A 15,270-nucleotide genomic window follows, 5' to 3' on the forward strand; every position below is an offset into this window, starting at 1 on the left:
GGTACACACTCAGATTATCTTCCAACTTAGGATGAGCCATTACCATTGTTTGGTTGGATTAAATTCGTCTATATTAGGGTGACTGAAAAGACTCGTCTATATTAGGATGAGCCATTACCATTATTGATTTCTAAATGTGACAGGACGAATAGTTTTATTGTATGCTAGATAAGGTCACATACCTTTAATCATGATCAAACGCACCTTAGAGCGCATGTAAAAAAAAATTAATTTCTTAAGCACTTGATATTTGGTAGGCGTAGTAAATCCTCACTTGTTAGGATATGATATGGGATTGATGATAAAGCGCACAACCATGTCCAATAAGGCAATAATAGTACGCATCTTACTATGCTTTTAATCAAAATGGGAATTTATGACGAAAAGAGCTTTATAATCAAAATAAAATACAATGAATAGGTATTTTTTTTATTATTAAAGTAACGAGGTAAATTTTGATAGAGAAGAAGCATTGATGTGTAACTGTGTGTTTGCTGTTTGGATTCCTCAATTGGTACCGAGTGATTGTGCTACGGTCAAAAAAGTTTCATAATTGCTCTTCACCAACCGAACTGTTAATAAAACTTCTTTCAACTTTCAATTTACATTAAGGTCTGCCCAAAGAAAAAGAAAAAAAAAGTGATAAGAGTTCCAACAATGGGCACATTCGATATAAGAAGCAAAGTATATATAAAAGATTATAGTAGATGAAAAATTTATAGACCATCTTGAACGTTTTAAGAATTCAGCCAAATTAGTGTGACCAAAATTAACAGGCCAAAAAATATTTTAGATGCAAAATTTCAACATAACTGAAGACTGAAAAGGCTTCCAATTGCAGCAACTCTCTATATCACGCCAAAATTTCAATAGGTCTACTTAATTGTCTTGTTCAGAAACTTCTGCCTCTCTTTTGGATCTGACATCTTTGATGATGACAGAATGGTTGTTGAGTTGTTCTAGTATTTCCTTGATAGCCTCATCTGATGTCTTATTAAAGAAAGGCTCAAACTGTTCGGGACTTCATCTTTCAATTGATTAATGACACCTTCGATGTTACAGCTTAACTTCTTCTAGTTTTCTGTCTCTATCAACCATAAGAAACATATAATTTTAGGATGCATGGTGGGGCATCTTTTTAAGAACATCATTATTAATCCCCCAAAATTCCAGTCAGTTGCATCCACTGTTTTTTGGATGGAGGCCCTTTAATGCTTACCATAGATTAAAGTATTAAATAAGATACCAAGTATCCTTTGACATCTGATGAAATTGCTTTACAAATAAAAGAAGTTACAATATCAGAGGGATGAGCTTTGTAAGTTTTCTATCTATATTATTGCTGATTAACCATTATCCAGTAAAAGTCATAGATTCCTATCACATAAATAGGCTCTTTTATGTGCATTATAATTCAGGTATACTTCTCATAATGCAGATCAACATTAGCGCTCAAAATTAGTTAGCTCAGCCAAATTTGATAGGAATATGATACACAATACCTAAAAATATTAATGCTAGGGCTAGAATTTGTTTTACCTCTTCCTCTGATCTTTTGGCAACATTTGCGGCATGCACTGCCCTATGTTTTGCAATTGTCAAAAGTTCATCTGACTCCTACTAGTTGATACATATATTTAGATTTATCAGAATACAAGGTAATTCATCTTTACTATTCCAAGTTGGTGATTCAAACAAAATGAGCTAAAAGGAATCTTAAAATAGTCAATCAATCAACAGAATGACGGAGGAATCCAACTTATGGCAAGAATATAACAAATAGGCACCAACTAAAAGAAATGAATGGTACCTCAACTTTATTAGCAATCTTGATTATAATCGAGCACCTCGAAAAATAATTTGAGATGTTTCAGACCAGAGAGATTGAGAAAGTCCTTCACCAGAGTTTGTTTTACATTACAGTAGGTACTTCCAATCAGATGAATATGTTACCATGAATAACTACCAGGTCTGAAACAATCCAGACACTAAGACCAACTGACTCAGAAGAATGTGTGGTTCGCGTATACAACCTGCAAACAGAGAATCCTTTCCAATTGCATTTGTGCAAAAGGAACATTGCAATGACTATTTACTGGCTCTGTACATATGAGACACTTGAAAAATGACCCTCTGATTGCTCCTCGTTTAAGGTGAACCTTCGTGTTACTAATTCTCCAGCAGCAATTTATGCAACATACTCATTCTCGAGTACAGGTTGCGTCCTTGTCCCCAACGCCACAGGTGCCTGAGTGTTGCCAATCCGTGCCATGTTTAAAGTCTCACCAAACTCAGCACGGTGTTCCATCTCTGCCACCTTCCTACTCTGTCTATACCGGTGCAGCCATACCACAAGCAAAGCTAAGAGAAGTAAACCAATGAGCCCACCAACAGCACCTCCAACAATTTTCCACACTTTTGAACTGCTCTTACCATGTCCGTGCCGTGGACCTGGGGGTATACTTGGTGCAGGAGAAGGAGGAATCTCAGTAGAGTTAACCACAATGGAGAAGTGGCCTTGTCTATATGTTGAACAGACATTGCTCGACACCAAATCTCTGAAATGTGGCATGCCATCTAAATCAAACCAAACACATTTGGCAACCAAGTCACTAGGCACTGGTGTTACATTTGAGAAGTTGATTGAGATTGGTGACTTCGAAGCCACAAAATCTAATTCGGGCAAGTTGGTAGCTGATAAATTTGCAGCATCATAAGCAAGGAGGCCGAGAACAGGAGTCAAGTAGGTGAATCCAGGAAGAGGATAGTACAAAGCGGACCAGTTGCCCAGATTATGATAAACCAGGACAAGCCTTTCAACATAAGGTTGCACAATGACCCCAATTGGGATTTCAAATTCTTTGTAGCTACTCACTCCCCATCTTCTCAAACTCCCACTCCGAAGCCTTACTGCAGCAATCTTGATGCCAGTGAGATTGGATGGGACCTGACCATCATAAGGGATTCCAGTATGAGGGTGAACAAAAGCTCGGTAAGCATAATCCTGGATGAGTGCATCCAATTCACTGGCAAGGGTTGTAGAAGCTTCAGGTGGTTGGGCCATACACTGGTATGCCAACAAGATCCCAATGAATGAAACAAAGACCATGACATGGTGAGTGGACTTCATGGATTCCATTACCAACCCAGATCCCAGCAACAGATGGGATCCGGGCTAAGAAAGAAGAGAGAACCAAATGAACTCCACAAAAAATGACCCTATACCATGCACCTGGTCATGCCCATTTCTGGGAGTAAGAAGAAGCAATGTAGACGACCAAATCAAAGCAACAAAGAATGGAAGTTACTGCTAAGAGAACAAGTCCAGATGACTGCAAACCAAAGGCAACCCACTTCTAATCTCACAAAGAAGCTCTCAACTTTCAAGCATTATACTCCAATCATTGATAGGTTGAAGTGAAAACATCAAAAATACAGCAGAGATGAAGCTAAAAAACCAAACTTTCTTCCAAGTACCTGCATTAAGCTCAAAAGAACCCTAAATCCACCGAGATTAGCTGCAAGCTTGAGGAATGCGTATGGTTTCAGAGATCCGTTGCTTAAATAAACCCACTAATCCTTCAAAATTTTCTCTTTTTTTGTTCCAAGCATTCGACTTCAAAAAACTCACCAACCTCCAAAAATAAATCTTACCAAAAGAAACTCTGGCAACGCGGAACTCGGATTAATTCTCACAGCGAAATCACCGCAGATCTCAGGGCAGCGAGAGGAATCGAAACGCTTCTCGAATCGTATCCGAGCATTTAGTAGATAATATTTCCAAAACAGAGGTAGAGATTACAATCTAGGAGAGCCAAAACCAAGAATTTGTCACAAAAAAAAAATCGGAATTTTTTTGCTCGTACGAAGCAGAGGAATGAGAGAGAAAAAGATCACGAGGGGTTGCCAAGTAAAACACTCGTAAAGCCCACTGGCATTCTCGAAATCCCCAAACTACCCCTGTCACTCCCTGGAGTCGGGCCTCGCGGTACGCGCGCCTTCGCACTTTAACGCCGTAAAAATTTTCCCTCTTCCTTTTGGTCCTCTTCGAGGACCTTTTGGAGGGCTCTCTAGGAAACCTTTTCGCAAGCCAGGGATGTTTCTAAAAAGTTGCCAGGAATTGTTTGGTGAGCACCGATCACAACCGTCCGATAGAAAAGATTGCTACATATCTTGGCCTTTTGTCGGTGGGCCCACCAGTCCAGCTCACCAACTGCCGTCGTACATTTAATGGCCTACGGAATTTAGCTGGATTATTTTGTATAGAAACTTCGCTAAATGCTAGGGGACCAAGAAAAGAGACCGGCCTCACACCGGGACCCACAGGATGCGTCCTCTGAGTAAATTACAGATCTGGGTCAGAAATTGGGCCAAATAAACCGTCTCTAAGGGATAGTTTGCTAATAAAGTATTTATTTTTGGAAACTGGGTTGATTTAATTAGCTTCGCCAGCTCACGGCTCTGATACTGTTATTAATTCGTTCTACTTTTGGATTCCAGTAGCCCTCCTGCCCCTATGAACAATTGTAGACCCTCACGGGTCCATTTTCAGTATGGGCCGTCCGATTAATTAGATCAATATGGGGTTCACACTGCAAATTATTTTACACATGGGATGTAGATGCAAAATATCACCCACTTGTTCAAGAATTTATAATATTTGAGTGAGTGAGTGAGTAATAAGTGTGCTCAAAGAGGAGCACCACCAAGAAGTCGGTGGAGCTTTGACTGGGTACAATGATTGGATGGTCAAGGATCATCCTGACATCGTAGTGGGAGAGGATGGACGGTGTAGAGGATGTGGAGGTGGGTCCGAGCTCTCGTGGCAATTCTTTCGTCGCCTTGCTGTCGCCACGTGTCACGCCCAATGTCACTTGCTCGGGGGTGGGGGCCAGATTCGAGCTGGATTACACATTTACTTACACTGTTTGCTCTGGGCTTTTCCCTTTCCTACGCATCCACTTCGATCGAGCAGTGGACGATTGCTTGGCTGCATTCACATGTGTGGATCAGCCATTGGCTCTCAGGCCAGCTGGATTCCTCCAATAATTAGCAAAAGCCACACGTCCCATATTCCCCAACTCCCTTGCTCCTATTGATCATATGGTGTAAGAGTTACAATCTTAACAATGGAAAAAGGAAATGTTTATAAGCTATCGTTACAACTTGAATGCCCTTGAATCGGAATTGTTGCTTAGTTCACTAATTGTAATGCTAATTTTGCATAAATTTAAATATGCTCAAATGAAATTTGACAAAGATGTAATAGAAAAAGCATCTGTTCAACTGTTCTATTGTTCCAACATCTAGTCACTACAAATTTACTATCATATGTATAAATTTGGCAATCTGAAGTCCTCTTATGCATGCGGATGCAAAAAGATCCATAACCACATTTCACTGCTGGGGAGGCTGTTCAACTGCGGCAAACGACTCGCACAGAGAGAAATGAAAAAGAATAACCTTTACCCACTTTTATTAACTCCAATGAAGTTTGGACGTCTCACAACCAATTTCAACCATCCTTACATTAAAAAGAATCATATTTTGCACATAAGAAGAACAAAAACCTGTAGCGTTTTCACGAGTATGGCAAATGAATCAGAGAACGAATTACAAGCAACTAGAAGAGTAAGAATGGACATAATTTTACAGGCACAAACAAACCAGGCACACTCGCAGGGGAAAGGTCCCGAAAGAAAGCTCTGATTTTAATTCAAATAAGTGGGGCTTGAGATTATTGTTCCCGTGGACTTTGAGCTGTTGGAGCCAGTGGTGGACTCGACTCTGATTCTGCAGCTTGAGTATTTAAGACATCCTGATGTGGCAACTTAAGATTGGAGGGGCTACCTGGTACAACACTAGGATCTGGGGATGATAGCATATCAGGGTTGGCGGTGGGAGACCGTGGACTAGCAGGAGAACCTACTTCGTGCACTGAATGAGATGGTGAGAAGGGTAGTATTTCATTGGGATCGACCTCGGTTACCTCTTCAGCATCTTCATCCAAGTAGACCACATTCTGCATGGTGAGCTGATGGAACTCTACAATCTCCCGAAGAAATCGGTTTTCTCGGGCATACATAGAGTTCTCATGTGCCAACCTTGCCTTCTCAGATAATAATGATTCCAACTGGAGGCGAATCTGTTTTGATACAGAATAAAATGAAATGTTACTAAAAAGAATGCACAAATCTCCAAATTTGTCTCTTCTATATAATTAGATCTGAGAGAAGGCAAAACTATACTCAGACCAGAACACAGACATTCTGCTGCCCACCAATTTATTGGACTTTACTCTTAACAGATCAAGATTATTATAGAGAATACTCAAACTCTAAACCAAGAGTCTCCTTCAACAAATGAGAAACCAAAGCAGATTCAAAGGCAGGTCGAAAGTATAATGTCTTGCAGCGAATGAAGTCAAGGCATTCTTTCCACTCAGTGCTTGACTTGGAAGTATGACTGATAGAGAGATTATCGGCAAAATGACCTTTTGTCATATGCATCATATGAAGACCAATTGGATGGTAAATCAAGGAAGTCAGAACAAAGGCAGGTATGCTTTACTAAGTCCTCAGCTGTATAGATGAACATTCTTGAAATGGAAGGCTTGCAATGTCTGAGGACAGTTGCCAGGATCTAAACAATATCAGCAGTTAATCAATTGAAGGTGATAAGATAACTGTAAATTTTATGAACATTATTTTCATCTCCCGCTCTTTCTTATATAATTTTCTCATGCATAGAGGAACTTCTAGAGGGTTTCTCCAGGATTGCATGAGCCTTGACTACAACCAAGAAGAATACTTGCCAACAACTTTAATAGCTTTTATTGGAGATCTTTCTCCAGTCTGCTTTTGCTTTGGCCATTGAATTTTTTTAACACAATTACCAAAGCAAATTATATAAGAAAACCCTATTTTGTTAAAGAAGGAAAAAGATAATTGCAGCAGACGTGGTGGTAGCATCAGTTCAAGTTTTAAGGCATAAGAAAAGAAAAGGACAAGCATACCAAGTCTTCGTCCTCACTGTGACCTCCCTTGTGGCGATTCTCCCGCAAGATTTTGTTCTCCTCTTCAAGTTGAGCACAACGTTCCTTTGCAAAAGTCAGGTCTGCTTTGACGGTTTTTAGTTCCCTCAAAAGAAGTTTGGCTTTAGCAGCCATTGCATTTGCAACCTGCAAGAAATAAGAAAAGAGCTATTCTCCACTCACAGAAAGAAAGAAGAAAAGATGCATTTTTTTCCCTTGAAGGAAGATATGAACCTCTAAAACCAAATCTATTACCATTATAAAATCGCACGAAACTAGGAAAAAAGAAATATCAGAACCCAGATATTGAAAGAATAACAGCCTCTTGCCTCAATGACAACCAAAAAATTACAACCGACCAATTGTTATAGGTAAGAATGAACCAAACATTGACTAATTATTATAGATTAGCTAAGAATTTTGTGAGTCGCTCTATATGTAATTCCATTCTGGTCATATGCTAAATACCATGAAACTTTAAGATATCACGAGGATTATGTTTATATATTCAATTTGGTTTGACAAACCACATGACAGCATAGACATTCTAGCACCTGCAGATATTCATTCCTACAGAATCTAGCAACACATAGATGGCACCTTACGTCGCGAGAAGCTTTCAGTTGGGTATCATGTTCGGTTTGATTGTGAGAGAGATTTGCTGGACCAAATGCCTCTGTAGCCTGATTCTGTAAATTGGAATTGCTAGTCTTTCTTCTAATTTGCAGCTTCTTTGTTTCTTGGATTATATCAGCTGTCTTATTTGCAACAATTGTCCTACCATCCTGAGATTTGGTAAAGCATAAAATATCTCTTAGAGTACAAACAAATGAGGGAAAAAAGAGAGAAAACATAAGCATGATCCGTTCCTCTGATAAATTAGATATGGGATTTTAAAAAGCTTATAATGCTGGTCTAACCCTGTATTAATCAACAACATAATTATTTAAAAACTACATAATACATGACCACAGAGAGCATTGGAAGAACTTACTTCTAAAGCATTTCTGATCCTTCCACCAACATAGTCAACAGAAGAAGCAATCGCTTCTGTCCGTTTTTGAAATGCAAGCTTTTCTGGCTTCCGATAGTTTTCAAATGACCAACGGGATTGAGACTGCAGCAATCAAGATTGAAGTAAAAAAGCATATATAAAGTTGTACTATACCATAAGAAATGTATCAGGCAAGCACTGTGCAAGAATGAAATCAATAATAAAAAATACGGGCATGCAAGGTCTAACAGAGTTAGTATGATGAGTGTAAATGGACATGTTAGAGACAGATATTTTTAAAAAGTTTGCCAGAAAACTGACTCTCAGACTTAGGTCAGACGATACTATTAATCAACTCTATAATTGGTTCAAAAAGTAAAACGAAATCAGTGTATTAAATGAGAGGAAAATATGTTACAAGTCTCACCTGAGAACCTGTTGATGGGTCAAACATCTCAGGCTGCTCCGTACCATAGTTGTCAAACTTATGGGAAGCAGTATCATCTTCAATAATCGCTTTGGCTTTTTTCGCTAAAACATCCCAAAATCCATGCTTAGATTCGTTCAAGCTTTTCATTGATGTGTACTCATACATATTAGAATCCTATATGCCCAATGACAAAATATAACTGTCAACGAAATGACAATATTTTTGCAAATATAAAGAAATATGAAATAAATGCATGCTCACAGCATTGCATAAAAACTAAAACTAATGTAATGTAGTAACGTGACAAATGTGTTTTCTAATTAAACTTCTCAGCAGACGAGTGGCACGGTACTATCTAGTTCAGTTGCACATTAAAGGAACTACAACCATGGATGAAAATTTCATGGGGTTTTCCCCTTAACTAAGAATAAGTAGTAGAGCTACAACACTGTCAAGCTCAGGTCTTTCCATGTATCCATTAGATTCATTTTAAAGAAATTTAATAAGGCAATCTGTACGTGCAGGACCATTTAGTCAATCTTTGCAGTAAGCTATGCATGTTAAGCATTCTTAAATAATCTGTATGTTGGATAAAGAGAGAGTTAGTGAAGGTTTACTTAGACAACTTCAGAATCTTAAGATAATTTGCAGTGTAAGGATTCAAAAAAGGGTGGAGAGCAGTAAAAGCAATTCTCAATCACCCACAATACAATTCAATATGAATAGCAATAGATTAGGGTAAACAAAATATTGGCAAAACTATAATCAATGCCAAATAAAAAATGCACAAATAAAAAACTAGATGTAGAAAACTTTTTAATACCCAAACTAATCGCAAATAAGAACTTTAAATATATACAAACCACAAAAAAATATAACAAAAAATAAGATTTATGTTATTTAGCAATGTGCCTACATTCATGGGCGATCAAAACTTCAATCCACTAATAGAGATACAAATACAAGTGTTTTCATGCTTCGATCTCTCCAAATATAATAGAGGAGTACTTTCTTACACAACACTCTTATCTTAGAAAAACTCCTTTATTTCTCTCCTTATTTTTCTAAAATCCAACAAAAAATATTTATAGGTATGACTTAGAGGAGAATAAATCAATGGACCATTCGAACGGGTTGACGGTGTTCGAACACCCGTGCACCACTGCATACTCATTTCATAGACCGTTTAAACGGGTGCACAGCGTTTGAACGTTTGTGCACCGTCGGAAACCCATTCGAACGAATTTTGAACACTGGCCCCTCCAGACTCTCAGGTTATTGATTATTTGAATATTGTTCAAATGCTTCCATCTCGTTCGAATGGAAATCACGTCATTCGAACGTTGAAACAAAATTTTAAAACACCAGCAATATTTAATAAACTCATTCGAACATTGTCAGCCCGTTGGAACGATTTTCTAGATTCGAGCCAATCTTCAACATAAGTGCTATGGTGGCTATATTTATAAACAGAAAGGAAGTGCTAATACTGATCTAAAAAGCAAGAGAACGGTAAGCAAAGACATATCAAACAGGATAAATAAACAAAGTTATACAGTGACTTGAAAGGACCACCTAGAGTACAATATGAGATAGACATGCCTTTTTGGTTCCGCCAAGTGCTATAAGAGTAATTGAGTTAAGAAGAACTTGACTCACTCAAACATAAAAACTTCCTAAATGCGTCGTTATAAAGTAATAGAATTAGTAGCCCCAAATTCTGTCATATTTAGCCTGCAAAAAGCTCTCACGGCGTCGTAAATCTTATTGCTTGACTTCATTTGCATCACGCCCCGAATTGGTGAGGAATTTCAATAAAGACACAAACAAATTCGCTGCTCTCTTTGATCGTAAGATCCTATTAAATCTGTTATATCGATTAAAAATAGCATCGTTCTTCTATTGCATAATTCATCATCTACTTGATCCAGTTTAATCAACTGGAATCGATCAATACCGACTAACTCATCGCTATCCCTATCCTCTAGGTTACAATTAAACTAACAAATCCTAAGGGAAACCGCCATGAAATTGCATCAACCAAGGACATAGAGAAAGATTGAGATCGCACCTGGGAACCTTTTGGGCGATTGGAATCGGCGGAGGCGGCGAAAGCGGACTCAGCGTAAGCAGAGGAAAGAGAGGAGTCGCGGTGGGCGGCGGAGGCGCGAATCGCCTGGGCGGCGAGCGACGACGAGGAGTCATCGGGACTCGCAAAGGAGCGGTGGTCCTCGACGAAGGTGGCGGATCGGGTGACGGATTGCTTCCTCCGATACGCCATGGATTGGCTCTCGAAGGCACCTTTTTTTTGGTTCGTTACGACTTACGAGTCGCGGAAATCTTTGCCTAACGAACCAAACAAACCCCTTCTTGTCCGTGCTCAGGGGCGTGGAGACCGCGTGGAGAAGTGGACCCCGTGCTCCTTTGCTGTCGTGGATCAATGGATGTGATCTCCACTTCCTTTGTTTTAGACTGGCTAAGATGGATCTGACCCGTCGGTTGGATTCCTAACGGAAAAAAGTTGACAGCTGGAAAATATTTGCAAACTTGCACGAGTTTTTGTCTGCCCACTTTTTTACCCGTCTAAATTCACCAATCGGATTACGTTGGTTTTGTCGTGTCAATAAGATAACTGAACTATTTTAACAAAAAAATAAATAACTGAAAGAAATTCTCATTCGAGCCAAATAATAATTTTTAAATGTACATTTTAGAAGTTGCTTTTTTTTTACTTATATGAAAAAAAAAATATTCGTCAACTTTTAGTAATTTACTCAGTAATTTATAACATTTTTAAAAATTGAACACAGTAAAATTCATATAGTTCGTATTTAAGTTTTAAGGCGTAATAAATAAAATAAAAAATTAGAAGGGCTATGAATAATTTATAAGAAAATTTGCAAATAACATCGTATATTTTAGCAGTTTATCTTTCTCTCTCTCTCTCTATATATATATATAATCAATCTTCAACAACATATATTGAACCTAAATAAAATGAGGCTGCTGTTGAGCGACCCCACCGAGAAAGTGGGTTAAGATGCCATAACTTTCCAGCTATGAAGTGACAGATCCTCCGCTTGCTTGAGATCTGGAGATATGGTATACATGTTTGCTTGGACCCGCCTCTTCTCTGAACTCTTAACGTAGTACCGTTCTATCCGCCTATACATAACAACAAAGGGCCAGTCAAAGTTGCTCGACTTCGCCTCCGTGGCTTTTGGACGCATCACCGACACAGCCTGCTACTCTCCCTGCTCCAAGATTAGACGACTCGACAGTCTACTCGTGCTGCCTTGCATTCCGCAGTTTGTGCACTCTCGGGTCGCTTTCCCTATTTTCTAACTTCTATTGAGTTGAGATCTAGGCACTCTGTTTCTGCCGTTTTAGCTTTCCATTGTATGATCTTATTATAGATAATCATTAGGTGAGCCAGGCCTATCAAGCTAATCAGGCTGTACATTATGTTCGCCCACAAGTGGGTCGAACTGGACTAAGTTCGAGCAATGTTAGAATAGGTTAGTCCATTATCACCAATCGATAGGCTAATCGAGTTGTACCTTATATTCGCCCACAAGTGGGTCGAATTAGGTTGAGTTCGGGCAGGATTAGAATAGATTAGTCCGTTACTGTCAATCAGCCCGTGGATGGTCGGACTGGGGCAGGCTTAATGGGCTTAAGCTCTTATCCCTCCAACTCTTTATCTATCTTGCGTGTTTATTGCTGACATAGTGTTGTCCTTCTTCGATTCCTCCTAATCACTCTCTTCCTCCCCCCATCCTCCTTGATTGTTCACTATTGCTATCCACCTCATCACTATATGTAGTTGCTCCCACCTCACTGTTGTCCGCTGACCTCAGTCGATCTCTTTCTTTTCAAGCACATTACTATCCCCTCCCCCTTGACTCCCTTTACTCCCATTGTGGCTATGAGTGTTTGCGCTTTTGTTTTCGTTTTTTTTTTTCATGATAGGTTTTTGTTGAAAGTTACTGTTTCTTCTATAGCGTTTTGAGATCCACGTGGCTATGTACTTATAATTGTCAAATTGCGACAAAGCCTTTGCATATATTTATCTTTCAAAGTTAGTCTTCTGTATTTTGTTTGTGCTTTAGGGCTTAATATCTTAATTTTTTATTTTGTTTATCAACCAACTTTAGTAGAGTTAGTAGTTATCATTTCGAAGCATAGCTCAACTGTATCTAGTTTAGGGTAATTATGTCTAAATGTCTCTGTATCTAGAGATTGATTAGTTTTTATTCCGTCAACATCTAGTCTTGAGGCTTATAATTTATAAATGATAAAAAAAAAGAGCCATCGCTGCTTATAAGGTCATCTCATGTGGCATCCCATCTAGCTCGTCTTCTCTCTTCTAGTCTTCTATGTTGCATGTGGGGGTGATGGCCATGGCCTGATGGGTTCATGAGATCACGAGAGGTGCAAACCTGAAAATTTTATGACTTTTGTCATTGACTTCCCTCACAAAGACTGCATCTCACAGGAACAGCTGAGTATGCTTCTAGTTAGTCTAAAGCTTTGTGTTAAAAAATGCAAGGGCCTTCTATATTCTATACCCTATAATATATATCTCTCTCTCATATATTTGCATTTTCTTATTTGAAAGTATTCATCTATGTACATAGCAAGATAGGTTTTTCCTCCTTGTGCAGCCAAGCTTGGGAAGACATGAGATTAGGGTTTTGAAGGTGGGAATCCAAAGAACTCCCGACAACTACAGACGGAGATCAAAGTTCAAGAATCTTTAGAGGTTTATATAACTTCTATAAGGAAGTCAGGTTTTGTCCTTTCATCCCTCCTCTTTTCTCTCTTTCTCTTCACTTCTCCTCCCCTCACACCTCTCTCTTGCTCTCTTTTCTATTTTTAGTCTTAGCATAGCATGTTCCGCATTCCTACCGGCATTATGTCCATGTTTGAATAATTTTTATTTGTTTTCCTTGAGATGGTTTAGGCTGTTGCAGAAAGAAATAAGCAGGGTTCTATCCTCTTTTTATAAATGGTCCTTGTTTTGCTGTTGAGAACTTCATCAGTGAAGTATTTAAGTGAGAATTTTTTTTTTCGTGGCATAGTTTATGTCATGAAGTCGTACAAAAATTACACTCAGTTTTGTATACTTATATTTTGGATAGTTTCTGGTTTAGCCTTCGGGAACTTGTGACAGTAGTTTGCTTGACAAACTAAGAACTAAGTAAGATTAAATAGAAATTTTATCAAGTACTAATTATTAAGAAATTTCTGAATGTTTCAAGCATAAAGTGATATATTTTCAATAAGAGGATATTGGAAAATTTCCATCTAGCTAGTCATTTGAACGATAATTTTTCCAACCTTTTTGGTTACCTTATTTCTAGACTATTGTTTGGAAGATCTCAGAGATTAGTTTGAGAGAGCTTTCTTCAGCCCACTTATGGAAGGTTATGGGGTTAGAATTAGCTGCCGACTCATTCACTCAAACACTTAGCAGAAATTAAAAGAGAGTCCTCCACTGCAGCAATATCCTCACAGAAGTTTTTAGTTACTAAGTGAATGAGTGAATGAAGCGGGAGATTATTCTCTCCTTTCCAATCTCATGCTTGGACTGAAGGGAGCTCCTTCTTCTCTTCTTTAGAACTTTTACTTCCTTTTGTTTCATTCTCTTGACCATTAGTGCTTCATATGAATATGATCACTTCCTTCTTTGAGAGAAGTCATTACTCTCTATTCAATTTCCTCTGCAAATATAAATGGTTACTTTCTCACAGGGTCTCAGTTCTTTTCTGTCTTCCATTTACATGCACGATTGGATGAAGAAGACTGTTGTCTCACATCTTTATTTTTCTTTAAGTGATAGTGACTGTCTTCTGAGTACTTTTAAATTATCATCTGCTACTGTTTGTTACTGATTTGAGTGGTCTTTTCTTCTTCTCTTTGTTAAAGCATATAATGGTGGTGATCTCCACACAAGCTGATACTGACAACCACTTCAATATTTTTATCCATTTTGGATGGTTTAAAAAACAAACAATCCATCTGGATGGAAAAGAGTGAGGAGAGCACTAACCGTAACAAGAACAGAAGAGCTTTCTTTTCACTTCAGCCTGGCCGGCCGTAAGTATTACTAGTGTCTTGCTTTCTGCTACTTGGGTCTGAAAAGGATTTACAAAAATAGGGACTTTTCCTGCTCATCAACAGTGGAAGTACAGTGTCTAGGACTTTTAATAAAAAAAAGGTGGAAGTACAGAGCTTTCAGGTTTATAATCTTATATATATTGAACTGATGCATGTTTGCAGTATAAAGTTCTTGGAAATATCATCAATGGACCACGTCTACGACATTACCTGGAAAGGTGTGGACAGAAGGGTTTGTTTTATTTGCTTTTTTTTACCCCCTCTCATTAATGGAGCAGCATGTTATTAATTTATGCGTTGTATGATGTAAGTGTTGGAGGAGTAACATGAAGTACATATCACCTCATTATTTTATCTTGTGTATGAAACGTGTAGTTTTTCCAAAGTTTCTTTTGCCAGTTAATTTGGAATAGATTCTTGTTTAAATCAAAACGAAGTTCCCTATGTTCTTAATGAGATGTACTCCTCTTGGTTGGAGTATGAGTTCTAAAGGGCTTTCATCATGTAATCATCAATCTTGATCTCAACTTTTATGGAGTTTTCACATAAATTCAAAGAAGTTAAGGATATAGCAAACGTACAATAGCTAATAGACCAACAATGATCGTTTTGGCTCCTAGAAAAGTTCATACTCTCACTCCTTGTTCACCCAAAGGAGGTGAGACAATCTCCTCTATGGTCTTCAATCCT

At 38.4% G+C, this 15,270-nt stretch overlaps 2 protein-coding genes and 1 long non-coding RNA gene across 3 annotated transcripts; 1 reads left to right on the forward strand and 2 right to left on the reverse strand.

Annotated features, from left to right (window-relative positions):
- Positions 1-1,773: 1,773 nt before the first annotated feature.
- On the reverse strand, positions 1,774-3,886 carry LOC140790071 (uncharacterized). Its single transcript, XM_073139986.1, has one exon. The coding sequence runs from the start codon at positions 3,137-3,139 to the stop codon at positions 2,189-2,191; it is 951 nt and encodes a 316-aa protein (XP_072996087.1). The 5' UTR covers positions 3,140-3,886; the 3' UTR covers positions 1,774-2,188.
- A 1,563-nt stretch (positions 3,887-5,449) lies between these two features.
- Positions 5,450-10,819, reverse strand: LOC140790102 (uncharacterized). Its single transcript, XM_073140030.1, has 6 exons — positions 10,529-10,819; positions 8,455-8,631; positions 8,028-8,150; positions 7,639-7,818; positions 7,016-7,180; positions 5,450-6,145 (listed from the first exon to the last, which is right to left on the reverse strand). Exons 1-6 carry the CDS (start codon positions 10,736-10,738, stop codon positions 5,738-5,740), a joined length of 1,263 nt encoding a protein of 420 aa, XP_072996131.1. The 5' UTR covers positions 10,739-10,819; the 3' UTR covers positions 5,450-5,737.
- A 1,995-nt stretch (positions 10,820-12,814) lies between these two features.
- On the forward strand, positions 12,815-14,934 carry LOC140790173 (uncharacterized). Its single transcript, XR_012109327.1, has 4 exons — positions 12,815-12,965; positions 13,125-13,250; positions 14,389-14,559; positions 14,743-14,934. It is a non-coding gene; the product is annotated as an uncharacterized lncRNA (long non-coding RNA).
- The last annotated feature ends 336 nt before the right edge of the window (positions 14,935-15,270 follow it).

This window comes from Typha latifolia, chromosome 6, assembly GCF_019914945.1.
Source record: "Typha latifolia isolate L0001 chromosome 6, TyphaL0001v2, whole genome shotgun sequence".
NCBI lineage: Eukaryota > Viridiplantae > Streptophyta > Magnoliopsida > Poales > Typhaceae > Typha > Typha latifolia.